This window comes from Antechinus flavipes, chromosome 1, assembly GCF_016432865.1.
Source record: "Antechinus flavipes isolate AdamAnt ecotype Samford, QLD, Australia chromosome 1, AdamAnt_v2, whole genome shotgun sequence".
NCBI lineage: Eukaryota > Metazoa > Chordata > Mammalia > Dasyuromorphia > Dasyuridae > Antechinus > Antechinus flavipes.
In genome coordinates, this window is record NC_067398.1 from 113,121,774 (window position 1) to 113,137,968 (window position 16,195).

At 41.2% G+C, this 16,195-nt stretch overlaps 1 protein-coding gene across 1 annotated transcript; it reads left to right on the plus strand.

Annotated features, from left to right (window-relative positions):
* The first annotated feature begins 221 nt into the window (after positions 1–221).
* On the plus strand, positions 222–15,832 carry LOC127544333 (zinc finger protein 853-like). The gene is made up of 3 exons (XM_051970932.1): positions 222–7,198; positions 11,677–11,786; positions 14,952–15,832. The coding sequence occupies exons 1-3, from the start codon at positions 6,660–6,662 to the stop codon at positions 15,830–15,832; spliced, it is 1,530 nt and encodes a 509-aa protein (XP_051826892.1). The 5' UTR covers positions 222–6,659.
* Positions 15,833–16,195: the final 363 nt, after the last annotated feature.

Sequence of the window (16,195 nt, forward strand, 5' to 3'; positions counted from 1 at the left end):
ATAATCCTTATATGTGGCCTTTCTTCATCCACAAAGCTTCTAATGCCTCCAGGAAAAAAATACATTATATTTATTTTGTATCAAGTATTATACCAACAACACTGGTTAGTTTGCTATTCCTCACACATGAGACTCCATTTCCCAGATTTTTATATATATATATATATTTTGCTGAGGCAATGAGGGTTAAGTGACTTGCCCTGGGTCACACAGCTGGGAAGTGTTATGTGTCTGAGATCACATTTGAACTCAGGTCCTCCTGACTTCAGGGCTAGTGCTCTATCCACTGTACCACCTAATTGCCCCTAGATTCATATTTTTAAATCATTTGTTCTCCCAATGCTTTCTTTCCTCACTTTCACCTCCTGGCTTTTCTGGCTTCCTTCAAAACTCAATTAAAATTTCACCTGCTATAAGAAGCCTTTACTAGTCTATTACCTCTTCCTCCCTCTTCTATTATTTTGCTTACATTGTATTGTATTGTATGTACATAGTTACTAGCATGTCATCTATCCATTAGATTATGACAGCCTTTCTCCTCCCCTCTCAGGCTCTACTCTCTCCCCTCCAGCTTCTAAAATAATTTCCCCAAAGCATTGTCTGACGACTTTACTCCACTGATCAAGAATGTTTAGTAACTAATTTCCCTTTGGCTCAAGGATAAAAAGCAAACTCCACAGTTTAGACTTGAAAGTAAAGTCCTTCACAATCTGGCTTCTGTGTACCTTTTCAGGATGATTTCATATCACTCTTCCTCATATATTGGTTATGTTTCAGACAACCTAGTCTATTTGCTGTTCCTCAGAATTCTGGACTGTTTTCACTTTTTTCTTAGAACCCTTGAGTTCCTTAAAGATTCAGATTATATGCAACCAGCATTTCCTGCTCCTGTTCTACCTCCTCTCCACCTGTCTTCCCTTCATCCCCAAACATATTCTTGCTCTTCAAATTATCATCTATATCTATATTTATATCTATAGCTATTGGATAACTTGCTATTGGAGAGGAGGAGGGAGAGAGAAAAACATTTGGAACACAAAGTTTTGCTTGGATAGATGTTGAAAACTATACACGTGTTTTGAAAATAAAAAAGCTTTAAAAAAACCCCAAATTATCATGTATATATTTAATCTGGTTAATTTTGCATTTTCCACAATAGAATGCCTTGAAGGCAGGGACTCTTTTTGTATTTTATCTTTTTTTTTTTTTTTTTTTGTCAGAGGCAAGCACTGTGGCCTTGCAGATAGCAGGATCTTAAATATTTGTTGGGCTGGATACCTCACTTAAGACAAAGCTGAGAATGAATCAAAAAACATGCAGCATGAGTGTTATCCTATACAATCCTTTCCCCTCCACTCCCCACCCCCAGTTCTTTGTCTATGGAAATATTTATGTTTATAGTTATTGGTCATATTTAATTTTTTTTGTTTTGGCTGAGACAATGGGGTTAAGTGACATGCCCAGGGTCACACAGCTAGGAAGTGTTAAGTGTCTGAGGCTAGATTTGAACTCAGGTCCTCCTGACTTCAGGGCTGGTGCTCTAACCATTGTGCAACTAGTTGTCCCTAGAAAATAATTTTTAAAAAGAAAAGTGAATCTTCACACCGAAAGTTTTAATGACAATTCTTGAAATTAAAAGTATTGTTTATTTCTATAGCAAAATTCATAATGTAGGTCTTCATGAATTGTGAACATCCTTGAGAACAATGGAAATTTTATTTCTAATCTACTACAAAACTTTGCATGTAGCATGCTTTCAGAAATGTTTGCTGAATGGGGGGATCAAGTCTTCTGATTCCAGGTCTAGCCAGGGTTCTTTCCACTACACTTTGTTCTCAAACATTTATCACAAAGTGGCTATTCTAAAAACAAGAACTAGAAAAGAACTTAGAGATCCTTTAGTCCAACTCCCTTATTTTGAAGATAAGGAAACTGAAGCCCAGAGAATTTAAAGGATATGTCCAAGGACAAAAGGCTGGCTTTCTCTATCTATCTCTCCTCTGTCTCTGTCTTCTCCCTCTCTTTCTTTCCTCTCTTCTCTTCACTTCTCTCTTCTCTCTCTCTCTGAACAAAAGTAGCTTCCAGCTTTTCCTCAGCTCTGTCTAGAGTAGTACCAATCACCATGATTTAATACCAAAATGTTCTGTCTAAGCAAACTATGCCTTATAAAGAAAATTATTAAAAGAAAATATGTGAATAGACAGTGTCTGTAAGCAGTTTAGCAGAATCAACCAATCTTTCTGTCATGACTGACAGTGTACACAGTACTCAATACCCATAGTTCCTCATTTCTGCAAAACTGGAAGAAAAATAATTTTTTTTTCAAATGGTTCTTCCAAGCTAAGTAGCTAAGCATTACTACTACCTGCTACAAGCTCTACCTTTTACCAATGGTCCATGATCCTCTGGTTTTGAGGATGCTGAAATCAAATGAGGCCATTAGCCTCTCCCTGGCTACTCTGAGGACCAGAAGAAATTCCATGTCTTTTTGACCTTTTCAAGTTGGATACATTTAGGTTCAAAAAGAATAAAAAAAACTTCAGAATTGGAATGTCCCTCAGAGGCTGTCTATTTTTTTTTTTTTAAATAACCAAACAACCCATGTCTCAAAGTGGTCATCCAAACTCTTTGAAGAACTTCAATGAGAAGAACCTACTATATCACAAAGGGTACCATTTTACTTTTTAATTCTCCACTGCATGGACTCCTGCCTCTTTCTAGTCTATGTTTCTCTGTCTCTCTCTCTCACATTACTACTCTCCCTGTACTCTTTATTGAATAAAAGAGGGGAAAACCGAAAGGCCAACACCAGGAAATGAAAGAAAGTAAGACAAAAGGGATTGCCCTTTTCTTTTTTCTTCATAACCCTATCCCCATCAGCCTTATCACTGCTCTAATTCTCACTTCTTTTCTAGTCCTCAAAATGTGCACTTGGTAGGAATTCAGGAATGAAGTTTAAAGGTCTCTTGAGTATGTGAACCTTTAAAATTCATGTGACCTGCAACTACTCATCTTTTCTAGATGGACTTCAAAGGACTATTGGTCATAGTTCATAGTTTAGGAAATATTTCTTTGAAGCCAGCTGGCACTAATTCTCATGAGGGTCAAGTGAAAGAAGGGAGATAAGAAGGGCAGGCATATCCAAAGGACTTGATCGTACCTATTCCTCAATCTCCCATCCTCTTACTGTTAAAGAACAAAAGTGATGGATTATACATAAAACTAAAAAGTCTTTGCACAAAGGAAATTGACACAATAGAATAAGGGAAGTAGCAAAAACATCTTTAAATTGAGCATTTCTGATAAGGGTTTGAGTCTAACATACATCCTATTTCTCTTCTGCTTTTTGTAGCTAAACTCCTCAAAAAGTCAGTCTATGATAGGTGCCACCACTTTCTTTCATCTCATGTTCTTAACTCCTTAAAATCTGGCTTTCTTTAAAAATGAATGTTAAAAATTGTCTTTACATATAACTGAAAAAGATAAAATATTATTTTAAAGAATATTTGTCAACCTGACATGTTTCATTTTTTTTAAAACTCTGGCTATTTCATTTCTGCTCTCTCATTTCACGATCTCTCATTTTCCTTTTTTTTTTTAATTTAATTTTATTTAATAATAACTTTGTATTGACAGAATCCATGCCAGGATAATTTTTACACAGCATTATCCCTTGCAATCACTTATGTTTCGTTTTTTTCCCCTCCCTCCCTCTTCCCCCCCCCCCCCAAGATGGCAAGCAGTCCCAAATATGTTAAATATGTTGCAGTATATCCTAGATACAATACACATTTGCAGAACCGAACAGTTCTCCCGCTGCACAGGGAGAATTGGATTCAGAAGGTAAAAATAACTCAGGAAGAAAATCAAAAATCAAATAGTTCACATTCATTTCCCAGTATTCCTTCTTTGGGTGTAGCTGTTTCTGTCCATCATTTATCCAATGAAACTCAGTTAAGTCTCTTTGTCAGAGAAATCCATTTCCATCAGAATACATCCTCATACAATATCGTTGTCGAAGTGTATAATGATCTCCTGGTTCTGCTCATCTCACTTAGCATCAGTCCATGTAGGTCTCTCCAAGCCTCTCTGTATTCATCCTGCTGGTCATTCCTTACAGAGCAATAATATTCCATAACATTCATATACCACAATTTACCTAGCCATTCTCCAATTGATGGGCATCCATTCATTTTCCAGTTTCTAGCCACTACAAACAGGGCTGCTACAAACATTTTGGCACATACAGGTCCCTTTCCCTTTTTTAGTATCTCTTTGGGGTATAAGCCCAATAGAAACACTGCTGGATCAAAGGGTATGCACAGTTTGATAACTTTTTGGGCATAATTCCAGATTGCTCTCCAGAATGGCTGGATTCGTTCACAACTCCACCAACAATGCATCAGTGTCCCCGTTTTCCCGCATCCCCTCCAACATTCATCATTATTTTTTCCTGTCATCTTAGCCAATCTGACAGGTGTGTAGTGATATCTCAGAGTTGTCTTAATTTGCATTTCTCTGATCAATAGTGATTTGGAACACTCTTTCATGTGAGTGGTAATAGTTTCAATTTCTTCATCTGAAAATTGTCTGTTCATATCCTTTGACCATTTACGATCTCTCATTTTCCAATTCATTTTGTTGCCAAGATTGGTTGATTTCACTTTTGCAAAATCTCTCAAATACATCTTTCTCTCCTCTGACATTGCTACTACTTTAGTACAGGCCCTTCTCACCTTGCCCCAGGGCTATTGTAACATCTGATGGGTCTGCCTGTCTCAAGTCTTCTCACTCCAATCCATTCTCCAGTCACTTAAGTGATTTTCCTAAAATGCAAGTCTAATGATATCATTTCCCCTACTCAATAAACTCCTGTGGCTTCTGATTGTCTCCAGAAGTAATTACTTAATGATATTTGACATTTAAAACCCTTCATTAATCTAGCCTTTTCCTTACTCTTGTAGTTTTACACCTTTCTCCCCAAGAGATACTTTGATCCAGTAAGGAGACTGGCCTCTTGGCTGTTCCATGAATAAGGCACCCTTCATCTCAGCTCCAAACATTCTCTCTGGCTATCTCCCATTCCAAAAATGTTCTCTCTCTTCTGCTCCATCTACTTGACTATCCTAGCTTACTTTAAGGACTAACTAAAATCGAACTGGAAGCTTTCCTTAATCCCTCTTGATTCTAGCGCTTTCCCTCTTTTAATTATGTCCATTTATTTTGTATAAAGCTTGCTTGCTGTTTAGAACTTTGCTGGCATGTTATCTCCCCCATGAGAATGTAAGTTCCTTGAGGATAGGGATTGATTTTTGCCCCTTTAAATATCCACAGAGCTTAGCACAATTCCTGGCACACAGTTGGCTCTTAAATGTTTTTGATTATGATGATCTCAGAGTTCTGGAGTGTTTCTTTCTACCTGCATTTTCAATTTACCAAGTTACTGGAAGGCACACAATGTCACTAGACCACTGGCTGTGAGCTGAGGGAGAGAAGCCAGATCGAGGATGGCTTCAGCTCTCCCTAAAAGGAAAGCCCTGGTGCTGCTGGCACCTGCTATGTTATTAGGGAGGAACTTTCTAGGGAGCTCTTTCATTAATTGCTCATCTAATTGAGGGTTAATTAACTGCCAATTTATATCAAGAGCTTGACAATGCCTTGAGGGTATCTATTCCCTTTCACTGTGAGTTGCCCTCTGGAAAGAGAATTCAGATAGAGATGACCCAGAGTTCTAACAATAGTGTCCCGCATCACACCTCTCCCCACCCACGCACGGATTCGAATGCACACCCACATTCTGACAAACACACAAACACCACCACACACACTGACCTGGATACGGAAAAACACAGATACACCGAGAGATATTGACGGACACGTGCTAAAAAGCGGAAAGACCCGAACCACCTGCACGAGGTACCGAGGTACCGACTACACAAACTAGGCGAAGGCGCTGATAGCTCTACACAAACACTCAGACCCACACTTAACACACGTGTGCATTGCATTAGAAACACACTCATCTACACTGGTGAACACATGCATAAGTACACAGCATGAGGATAGTGGGTGGCACTCCTACAGGCACGCTTGCCAGGCACAAACTCACGGCAGACAAACGACAAACACACACTCACACATCTGCCTGGCTCCCAGTCCCAAAGTTGGCCTCGAATCTCCTCCGTCCAGCTTCTAGTCTCAACCCTAGTTCTGCCCCTGGAGCCCGGCTGCCGCATTTCAGCACCAGACCAGATTGGCAGCTAGGCTGGGGGCCTGGAGATGCGCGAGGATGCGTAGGGCGCAGGGAGTGGGGGGGGGGCGCTAAGTGGCGCGAGGCTTCGAAGGGAGAGAGGCTGGAGTGGAGTGGGGAACACACGGGAGGGGCCCGAGAGCGTGAGGCTGCAAAGGGAGCAGGGGAAGCTCTCCAGGCGCAAGAAAGGGAGCTGGGGTGGCGCTGGAGAGGCGGCAAGGAGAGCAAAAAGGATGCGGGAGGGGCGTGAGAGGTGCGAGGCTTAGAGACGCATGGGAGGGGCCCTGGAGGCGCGAAGAAGCGAGGGGAATAGACAGGGCGCAGAAAGGGTCCGAGAGGCTCGAGGCAGTGAGGGGCCCAGGAGGGCGCGAAGCTCTGTCAGGGCCTGGCGGGAGAGGCACACTGGTACATGTCTCGGTTCTCGGCTTCCTGGCATTGTATAAAAACCCACTGTGTCCAGGTCGGGGTCGCGGCGCCGGGGCCATGGCCAGCTAGAGCCTGGCGGCAGGCTCACGGAGCCAGGGAAGGAAGGGTTAAGCCCACCGAGCTCCCGCGGCGGTGCAGCCTAGAGTGGCGGCGGCTGGGGCTGCAGCGGAGGCTGGGCCAGGCGGAGCAGGAGAAAGGGGGGGAGGTGAGGAAAGGGGGAAGTATGGAGAGGAGGGGGGACGGCGGCGGGGCCGGGCCGGGCCGGGCGGGGACAGGATGCCGAGGGGGAACTTCCTGTTCCCCCAGCCCCCCGCCCCCCGCCCCCGGCCCGGTCCCGCTGCCGCCTCCTCCACCCCAGCCCCGGTGCCAGCCCTGGTCCCCGCCCCGGCTCCCACTCTCCACGTCGGGGACAGACGGGGACCAGCCGCCCGCAGCCCAGCCCGGGGAAGCAGCCGAAGCCGGGGGGAGCCGGGGGGAGCCCGCAGCCCGAGCCGCAGCTGCCCGTCCCCCCTCCTCTCGCCGGTGAGTTCGGGGCCCGGCGGGGGCGGGGCTGGGAGAACAGACAGCGGACACACATCACTCGGCACCGCATCACACAAAGCTCCCAGTCCAGTCTTCGCTCTGCTCCCTTCCCCCAACCTAGCTGGGTCCGGTCCGGCCTCCGCCGCCGCTGCTCTCCTCCCTAGCGGCCAGGCCTTGGCTTGGTTCATTCCCCTGTGCTGGGGCGGACCTGCTTGGATCTTGTGCTGCTGCCACCTTGCTTTCTTTCAGCTTCTTCGCTCCCTTCCACGTTCTCCTCCATTCCCTTTCCTCATCACCTTCTCTACTTCAATTCTTTTTTCATCCCTTCATCTATTTCCTCTCATTTCTTCATCCTATTCGCGTCTCCCACCTCCTTTTCTTCTTTATCCCTTCATCTTCTCCCCTTCTTCCCTTCATTCCCTCATCATCTTTTATCAATATAGTTTTTTTCCCCTTCATCTCCCTTATTTCCCCCTCATCTTCTTCTCAATCCCTTCTCCTTCCGTTCATGTCATTCTTTCCTCCTTCGTCTTCTCTATTTTTCTACTTCACCCCTTTCTTTCCTTTATCCCTTATCTAATTCTCTTTCCTTTTTTCTCCTCCTCCTCCTCCTCCTTCTTCTTTCCTTTAATTTTTTTTTTACCTCTTTCCCTCCCTACTTCATATCTTGTCCTAATTCCTTTCCCTGTCTTTGATTTTCTTTCTCCTTTCTTGAGTCTCCTCTTCATTCTTTCTTTTTACCCCTTCTGACTTCTCTTTCATCCTTAAAATACTGCTGTTCTTCCTGGAACTTACTTTTCATACAGGAGTTGAATTTCTCAACCTTTTAGTTCTCTCAGGTCCTGTGCAATCATTTCTTCCCTTCCACCTATTTTTGTACCCTTCCTATGTATGCTCTAAGTGTGTTGTGTGTGTGTGTGTGTTTTGGTACTTATGTATCATTTTATTAAGTGACCAATTCCTTAAGAGAATTATCTAACTTTGTATTTCTCCTGACAAGCAAATGCATTGTAATTATTATTTAATAAAATTGTTGGTTAAACTGAATGACCATTTCCCCTTTGGTCATTTGACCACCTGTTCCACCTCTTTGCTTTGGGAATGGCCTCCCTAGGTGCATACTGCTTGTACCTTCCTTCTTTGCATTTGGACCTATCCCATTGGTCTTCTTTCCCAATGGTCACCTCTTCTTCCCACAAAAACAAAAACAAAAACAAGAAATTTACACAACTACCTCATTTCATCCCCATGTCCTTTCCCCTCCCCAAGCTCTTAAACCCCACTTCATATTTGATTTATATTAAATTCATTGGTCAAGGCTTCTATTGGGATTGGATGGCTGGAAGTCTTTGATGTATTAAATAGACCAAACTGGAAAGAAAGACTAAGAACTATTAGAGAAGTTATCGAAGTCTCCATTGTAATTTAAAAAACAAAAACAAAAAACACTGAAGATTTATTGGGCCTAGGACATTATTAATTTTTTTTTTCATGATATGGGGACATTAAATCCTAGATCTTTTAGAAGCTTACCATCCATGAAATGAAATATAAATATTTATTGTGTGCTTACCACTTAAAAAGCACTATTACTAGTGCTTAATCTTTTGAACATTCAACTTGTTCTGAATTCTTTTCAGTATAGATTCTTTCTCTTCTACTATGTAATACACAATAACTTTCTTATGACAAAATCTAAAAATTTGTTTCGAGACCAGTGTTTCTCTGGCTTTTTTGTCCTTTGAAAACTGACATTCTCAAAAAGTGCTAGAACTGAGCCTCATAGAACTTGAGGTGGTTGGTGGACGTAACCGTGAGAGCTACCTTAGATAATAAGGGTAATATACATGAGGCTAAGCTCTGAACCCTTGGTAAAATTCCCCATGATTTCATAATGGTCCCAATCTCCATTAACTCTGTGTAAAATGAGAGCTATGGATCAAATGAAGTCTATGATTCTTCCAGTTCGAAACTGGAAGACCTAACTTCTTCTAAAACTTAACTACTTGTACATTTAATATGGCCATTGGCCTAATAAACCCTTCAACCTCTGCCCTCTTCATTTGCATTCTGATCCTATCTGTGTTTTGGGTGTCTCTCTATTGTCATAGTAAATCATAGGGTCTTACTGTTGAAAGGGCTCTCATAATAGGTAATCTATTGGGCATTGGGGAATGGCTCTCTTGGGATTCTCAGTATCTGTTTTTGGCTTCATTATGTAATTCAGTAAGTCTTTATTGAGTGCTCCATATTATACAAGGAATTGTTTGCTGTGGGTAATACAAAGATGATTATAATATGGTTCTTATTTTCCGGAAACTTATAATTTAGTTGTAAAATGTTTATATGGCAGTGCTAAGTGGATCTGATTAATCACTAGAATAGATGGTATAAATGGTAAGGCTGTAAGAATTTAAAGAAGTTAGGGATCAGTGTGGTGATAGCATTAAGTATTCACTTCCTAGAAAAGATGGTCCTTTCTGAAAGTTTGAGTTGCCTGTCTTCAGTAATCAGTTCTCTAAGAACATAAATCACTAGGGACATAGTTCAATATAGTAGGAGGAACAGTGAACTTAAAGTAAAGCAGGTCCAAATGATAGTCTTGATTCTGTTTCTGTGTAATACTGGGCAAGTCATTTAATTTTTCTGGGCTTTAGTTTACTTATTTTTAAGATGAGGGTGTTTTCTAGATGTCTAAAGCTAGATGTTTTCTAAAGCTGTCTAACTTTAATATGATGTTAGATTCATATAGCCTAGGACTCTTTTTGCTAGGCCAGGACAGCTCTTGCTGCCTGCAGGGTTCTTTCCACAAAGGTATTTTATTGTCATTGGAAATTTATTCTAGTAAAATTGAAGTTATCTTTGCTTTCTGTCTTCTGTTAGCTTCCCTCATCATCTAGATTCTTATATTATTTATCTGTTGATCCTGTAATTAAGAAACATGTTTTGCCTTCATATCTTACAGCTATGTCCAGTCTTATCCATTACCATATCTCTCTGCTTTTTACACCAGTGTTTCATTTCTATTCCTTCACCTTAAATTAATCATCAAAACCCTTGTCCTACTCTAATTTAACTTCATGGATTTTAGGATCTTTGCCCTTCAGAATTTTATATTTGCCAGAGCCAGAATGGCCTCAGAAATGCAATTTATCCAGAATAGAGCCCTAATGTAGTTTTTCCCAGTTATTCCCAGCACCAAATCCTATGTTTAGGTGTTAGAGAACTGCTTCACCCAGTATCCTTTCTATGTAACATCTTATCCTGCCTTCCAAACAGTTCTCTCAGTAATTGCTAGACAAATCTTCAAACTGTTTTACACATATTGTTACTGTTTCTTTCCCTTTCCTCTTAAGATCCCTCCAGTCTTTTAGATTCTAATTCTGTATCTTCTATGAGAACCCTTCCAATATTAGCTACTCACTGAAATTTACAAATTCTCATTTTTATATGCATTTATACAATTTTTTTCTTTATATGTATTCTATTAATTTACATATCTCCTCTGCATTCTATCTCCAAGAATTCTACATTCCCTAAGAACATGAACCATATCTAACTCAAATAATTAAGACAGTGTTTTTTTTGTTATTTAATAAGTAAGTTTTTGGTGAAATCACATGTTAAGCAAAGCTTGAAATAGGAAGCTGGGGGATGGTTTCATAGAAACAACAAGTGTGGAAGAGAGCTTTAATAGAAGAAGCCTCTTGAATATCAGTGTTTTGCAGAGAATTGAGGCAAGTAGGACAAAGAAGCAGTGTTTTGGGGGAAGAGCAATATATAAACCTGAAGGTGGATCTCTTCTATTTGTGTGTTTTTCCTAAGTCTGAAGGTCTCCAAGAAATTGTTGCATAATCCTTTGGCTCAGAAGAGACTTCAGGATTTGGAAAGCAGGGTTATAGATTACTAACTGAAAAGGCAGTGATATATATTCTCTGTTCTGATGGCTCTAATCTTACCTATTTCTTAGGATCCCACCTACTCACCTCACTTTAATTTATAGTTATATGGCAACTGAGCTTGGAGAGGAGGTGTTAACACTTTTGTGCATATTCCTTAAATAGCATCTTGACTATGCAGTGTCTGGCAGCTTCTGTTCTGTGTAGAGCTCCATCATAACCTCTTCCTTCTGGCTTTTCTGAAAATTTGACTTTGCCTTTATGTGTCTCAGTTTGATGGGGACAAAGGTGGCTTTTTTGTGAATTTAGTGGTTCTTCTTTTGATGGATTTTCTGGGGGGAGGGGCATAGGGAGAAACTAGGAATAGTAATGTAGCTGGATTGCCTCTTATCAAGAGACTGACCAGTAACACATGGATTTATTAGGTCCCTTAACAGTTGGTTTATGAGAAAGTTGGTCAGTGTTTCTCCTAAGGGAATGAAAGGCCACATAGGTACTAGGATGAAGGAGCTCTTTGTTTCTTGATTCACCTCAGAGAGAGTCAGTGATTTGAGTTGTTTCCTTCCTCCCTCTGAGCAGAGCTCCCTGGAAACTCAACTTGACCTCCAAGATGGAGCAAGGGGATGAAGCATGTGTGCTGGACCTTCGGTGCTCTGAGGACAGGGATATCCCGCAAGGAGTTCATTCAGGTGAGGGAAGAAAGTAAAGAGGCCATCTCCCCCAAGCCTTTGAAACATTTCTTTGTAAGGACTGGATGATGGTCATTTTCATACAGTTCCAAGCCACTCAGTGGCAGAGACAGAGAGACTTAAGGGAAATGGGAACCCATTTAGGTTGACTTTGGGAGTCTTTAGCACAATCTTTTCACAGGGTAGAAAGTGATGATGATACCTGTGTGACAAAGGATTAGGATATTATGGCAATGTAGATTTGGGGATGTATATTTACAGACTAGAAATTGACTAGGCTGTACCAGTATATACACATATATAAGATATATTATATGTATATTACACATGTGTGTATATTATATATGTGCACACATGTGTGTATACATGTGTACACATACATATATATGTATTGATATGTGTGTATGTGTATATATATATAAAATCTCAAAATTGGTAAATGCCAGTGGCTTTCATTGACTGATCAATCTATTTTGGCACTCATATATTTGCAAAGAGAGAAACTAAGACATAGAAAAAGGCAGAAATTTCCCTGAAGGCATGAAATTTTACAGATCTGGGTTCTCCTGTTTATGACTGGGGCTTGCTTCCTGGCTACCTTCTCCTAAATATGCCTAGAAGTGGAAATGTTTTTCTGTTTGGAAATAGGTTTCTTTTCATATTTCTTTCTTTCCTTTCTGTGTATGTATATATGTATGTATGTAGGGGATATGAAGAAAAGATCTGGGTCCCTCCCATCATAGATGGGATAGATTACATCATAGATAATAGTATGTAATATAGCAACTTTCTGACAGATACATCCTGGATGACTTGAGCATAATCTAGAAAAAAAAGTGTCAAAATTGTCCAAAGCAAAGAAAAACTTTAGAAAGAATCCTAGAAGCTCAGATTCAGATTTTAGTTGTGCTACTTCATTTTGTGATACTGAGAAAGTTATTCTAATGGGCCTCAATTTCCTCATCTTCAAAATGAGAGAGTTAGACTAGGTGTTCTCTAATCTCTCTGTCATCCCTAAATTTGATCTATGTTTGCTATTTCCCTTTATTTCTATTTTTTCTTTCTTATCTATTCTTGGTCTCTACTCTTTGCTTTTATATTTCATTCTTGCTTAATTCATAAACCTTGAACCCTCAGCAGTATTTCCTACATTTGTGGGCTTTTTAAAGATTAATAGCTTTCCATTTATGATATGCTAGCTAGAACCCTGTAGTGATCATTTTTAGCCAAACTTTAATTTGCCACCCACATTCTGAAGGAACAGAATTTCCTTAAGAACCCTAAATGGCATAGAGTGTAGTTAGAAAAGCTTAGTGAATGAAAAACTGCACTAGGAATTTTAGTTTTGACTGTGCTGTTGAATCTTATTGTTGCCTAGGATTCATTTTATAACTTTTCGGTGTTTTACTTTCTTCATCTGGAAAATGGGAATAAATGATACTTGCCTCTCTTTTCCTTACAGGGTTGTTGTGAAACTAAATTAGATAATCAAGTCAGCTTTCAAGTATCCACATGCAGATTATCAACTTTGTAGATTATTTATCGTGAAATTTTTCAAGGGCTATCTTCAGCCTCCACACCCCATTTTGCTGTTAGTCTAAGGAAAATATAAAGAAAATTTTGCTGAAAGAAAATCACATGCAGGTATAACCAGGCTTTGGTATGCTTTACCAAAAAAGAGAGAGGTTTTCCAGAAAATTTTTGTAGTTGAACAAGATTTATGTTTATCAAATGGCATTTTTCCTATTGGGTTTTATCACAAAATTGAATCCTTTAGGGAAAAATAATAAAAATCACATTTATGAATTCAGGAAATCTTTTACAATTATATTTTTTGAAAAAAGAATGATAATTTCTGATAAAACATCAAGTATAAATCATAAAATATAAGATATTGTGCTAGAACTGAGATATTATACCTGAAACTGCGAGCCTATGGGAAATTACAGATGCAGAACATTTTAAAAGTATAAAGTAGTATGTCCACTTGCACTACCATTATCAGTTATTCTTTTGGGGTAGTCCTGAATCATAGTAAATTGTGTTATGTTTGTTTTACCACTCTATCCCATTGTAAAATATCCCTATAATTCCAAGTTTTTAGTTCTAAATTGACTTATTTTGTCCTTGGTATCTCCTGTTATTTTTGAGCCCTTATGAGAGCTATTAGGTATTTGAAGGGACCATAATTTTATTTATTTATTTATTTAGTATTCTTTGTAAGTTCTTTTTTGTTTCTACACAGCGATTTTTACTAAGCAACTTTGAAACAATTCATTATTTTGGAAATAATTAAATTTGATTGTGGAAATAACTTTCCTTATTTTTTATGAGGGATTTTCTTTATTCTAAGGATACCTATTTCAAAGCTGTCCTGATTAATTTTAATTATCATCTTGTAATTAATCCAATCCCTTCTTTCCTGTTATTTAGAATCAAAGACAGATTTGAAAGCAGTTTGTGTCTTTAGCTTATCAAAGGAAAAATGGCTTGAAATGGTGGAATTTTTTTATTTTGTTTTGTTCTGACTTGGCCAAAGATTAATTTGAGGTAGAAATGGAAATAGCTGGATCAAGTAAAGTGAGGTGAGAGAATGGTTAAAAAAAAAAAAAAAGGTAAAGTCAGGGCGATGAATTTATTTCAGAGGAGAAAAATATGTGCTTTAGCCTTCCCCCTCTTCCCCCCCCCCAAAAAAAAAAAAAAGGATCAGGGATTGTTTTGTAGCCCTTGATCTTTCATTTCCAGATATATGGCTGACATTGTCACCCTGCCTTCCTCCTTGTGATCCCAGAGCTTTTCAGAAAATTAGCTTGTAGATGGAGGTACTTCTTTCCTTGCTTAATTCTTTGATTAAGATTTAGCCCTTGTCTACTTAACACTCAATTTCTTCTTTCCATTACCTTACCAATGACATTTGTATCACATTATTATTTTAAACATAAACCCACAATTATTTTATTCAGTCCCTATCCCGAAAAGGTTGTTATTATTTTGGCATCATGTGCAGACGTAGCTAGGTTGGGACAACGGACGAGAGGTAGAAAAAGAAGGTGGGAGGGGATGTATACAAAGATCCCCAAATTCTCAATAGCAGACCAGACTGGTTCAGTGGTCTCGAGACTGCTAGCCGGACTCTTTCCCTCCATCCTACCCTTTCCCCTTTAGGAATTGGGAGTGAGAATGAGGAAGAAGAGGAGGAGGGGAATGACAGCCCACAGCCGGTCTTGGCCACTACTCCATCCGGGGATGGTGAAGAGGAAGAGGAGGAACCTGAGCTACGGCAACCACGGTTGCTTCGTGGTGTAGGGGCTGGTCGGGGTCGGGGCCGGAAGCTGGCGCCCCCTGCTCCCTTAACCCCTGCCCGCGGCTATGAAAAGCTTAAGGAGCTGATGGTTTTGCCTCCGATGGCAGCATCAGTCGCAGCCCCTCCTAGTCCTGGCAGTGGGGAGCCCCAGATACCACCTCGGAAACGCCGGCGGCGGAGCCGCGACCGGCCCACTATTTGTGGGGAATGTGGGAAGGGCTTCAGCCGAAGCACCGATCTAGTCAGGCACCAGGTGACGCACACAGGTGAGCGGCCCCACCGCTGTGGAGAGTGTGGCAAGGGCTTCTCACAGCACTCCAATTTGGTCACACACCAGCGCATCCACACGGGCGAGAAGCCCTACGGCTGTGCGTACTGCACCAAACGCTTCGGGGAGAGCTCCGCCCTGATTCAGCACCAGCGCACGCACACAGGTGAGCGGCCCTACGCCTGTGCGGACTGCGGCAAGCGCTTCAGCGTCTCCTCCAACCTGCTTCGCCACCGGCGTACCCACTCAGGGGAGCGGCCCTATACATGCGCAGACTGCGGCGAGGGTTTCCGCCACAAAGCTCAGGCCCGGCGACACCAGCGGCAGCTCCACGGGGGAGGCGGTGGCAGCGGGTTGGGGTTAACAGGACCTTCCCTGGGGCCCGGAGAGTCTGGGCCACAGTTGGTGGATGAAGGGGGGATAGGGGACATTGGGGAAGGGGGCAAGGGTAGCCCTGATGATCAAAGAAGCTGAATGAACTTTGGGAGACAGATCTGGGGTGGGAAGGGTGGGAGAGGGCAGGTTGGCCTGGGTGGGGAAAGGGATTCCAATGGGAGGGTGCGATGGGGAGCAGGGAGTAGTGACCATTCTAGGCTGAGGAATTAGAGATCTGAAGCTTAAAAGATAATGGTTCTGGGACCGGAGGTTGGGTTCTCTTACTATAGTTGTCAAGGTTCCTGGAAAGGATAGAGATGGGGAAATAAGTTAAATCGATCTTTAAAGGATATTAAGGTTCTTTGGTCCGGGGTTCTTTAATGGTCTAGGGAGCAGGTACTTGGAGAAGGCAGGACTTTGGGAACTAACCCTGCAGTGATTGAGTTTGATCTCTTAAGAGGT

Coding starts and splice junctions, on each gene's coding strand:
- LOC127544333 (XM_051970932.1), top strand. CDS start 6,660: ATGTCTCGGTTCTCGGCTTCCTGGCATTGTATAAAAACCCACTGTGTC. Junction 7,199..11,676: donor CGTCCCCCCTCCTCTCGCCG/GTGAGTTCGGGG, acceptor CCCTCTGAGCAG/AGCTCCCTGGAAACTCAACT. Junction 11,787..14,951: donor CCCGCAAGGAGTTCATTCAG/GTGAGGGAAGAA, acceptor TTTCCCCTTTAG/GAATTGGGAGTGAGAATGAG.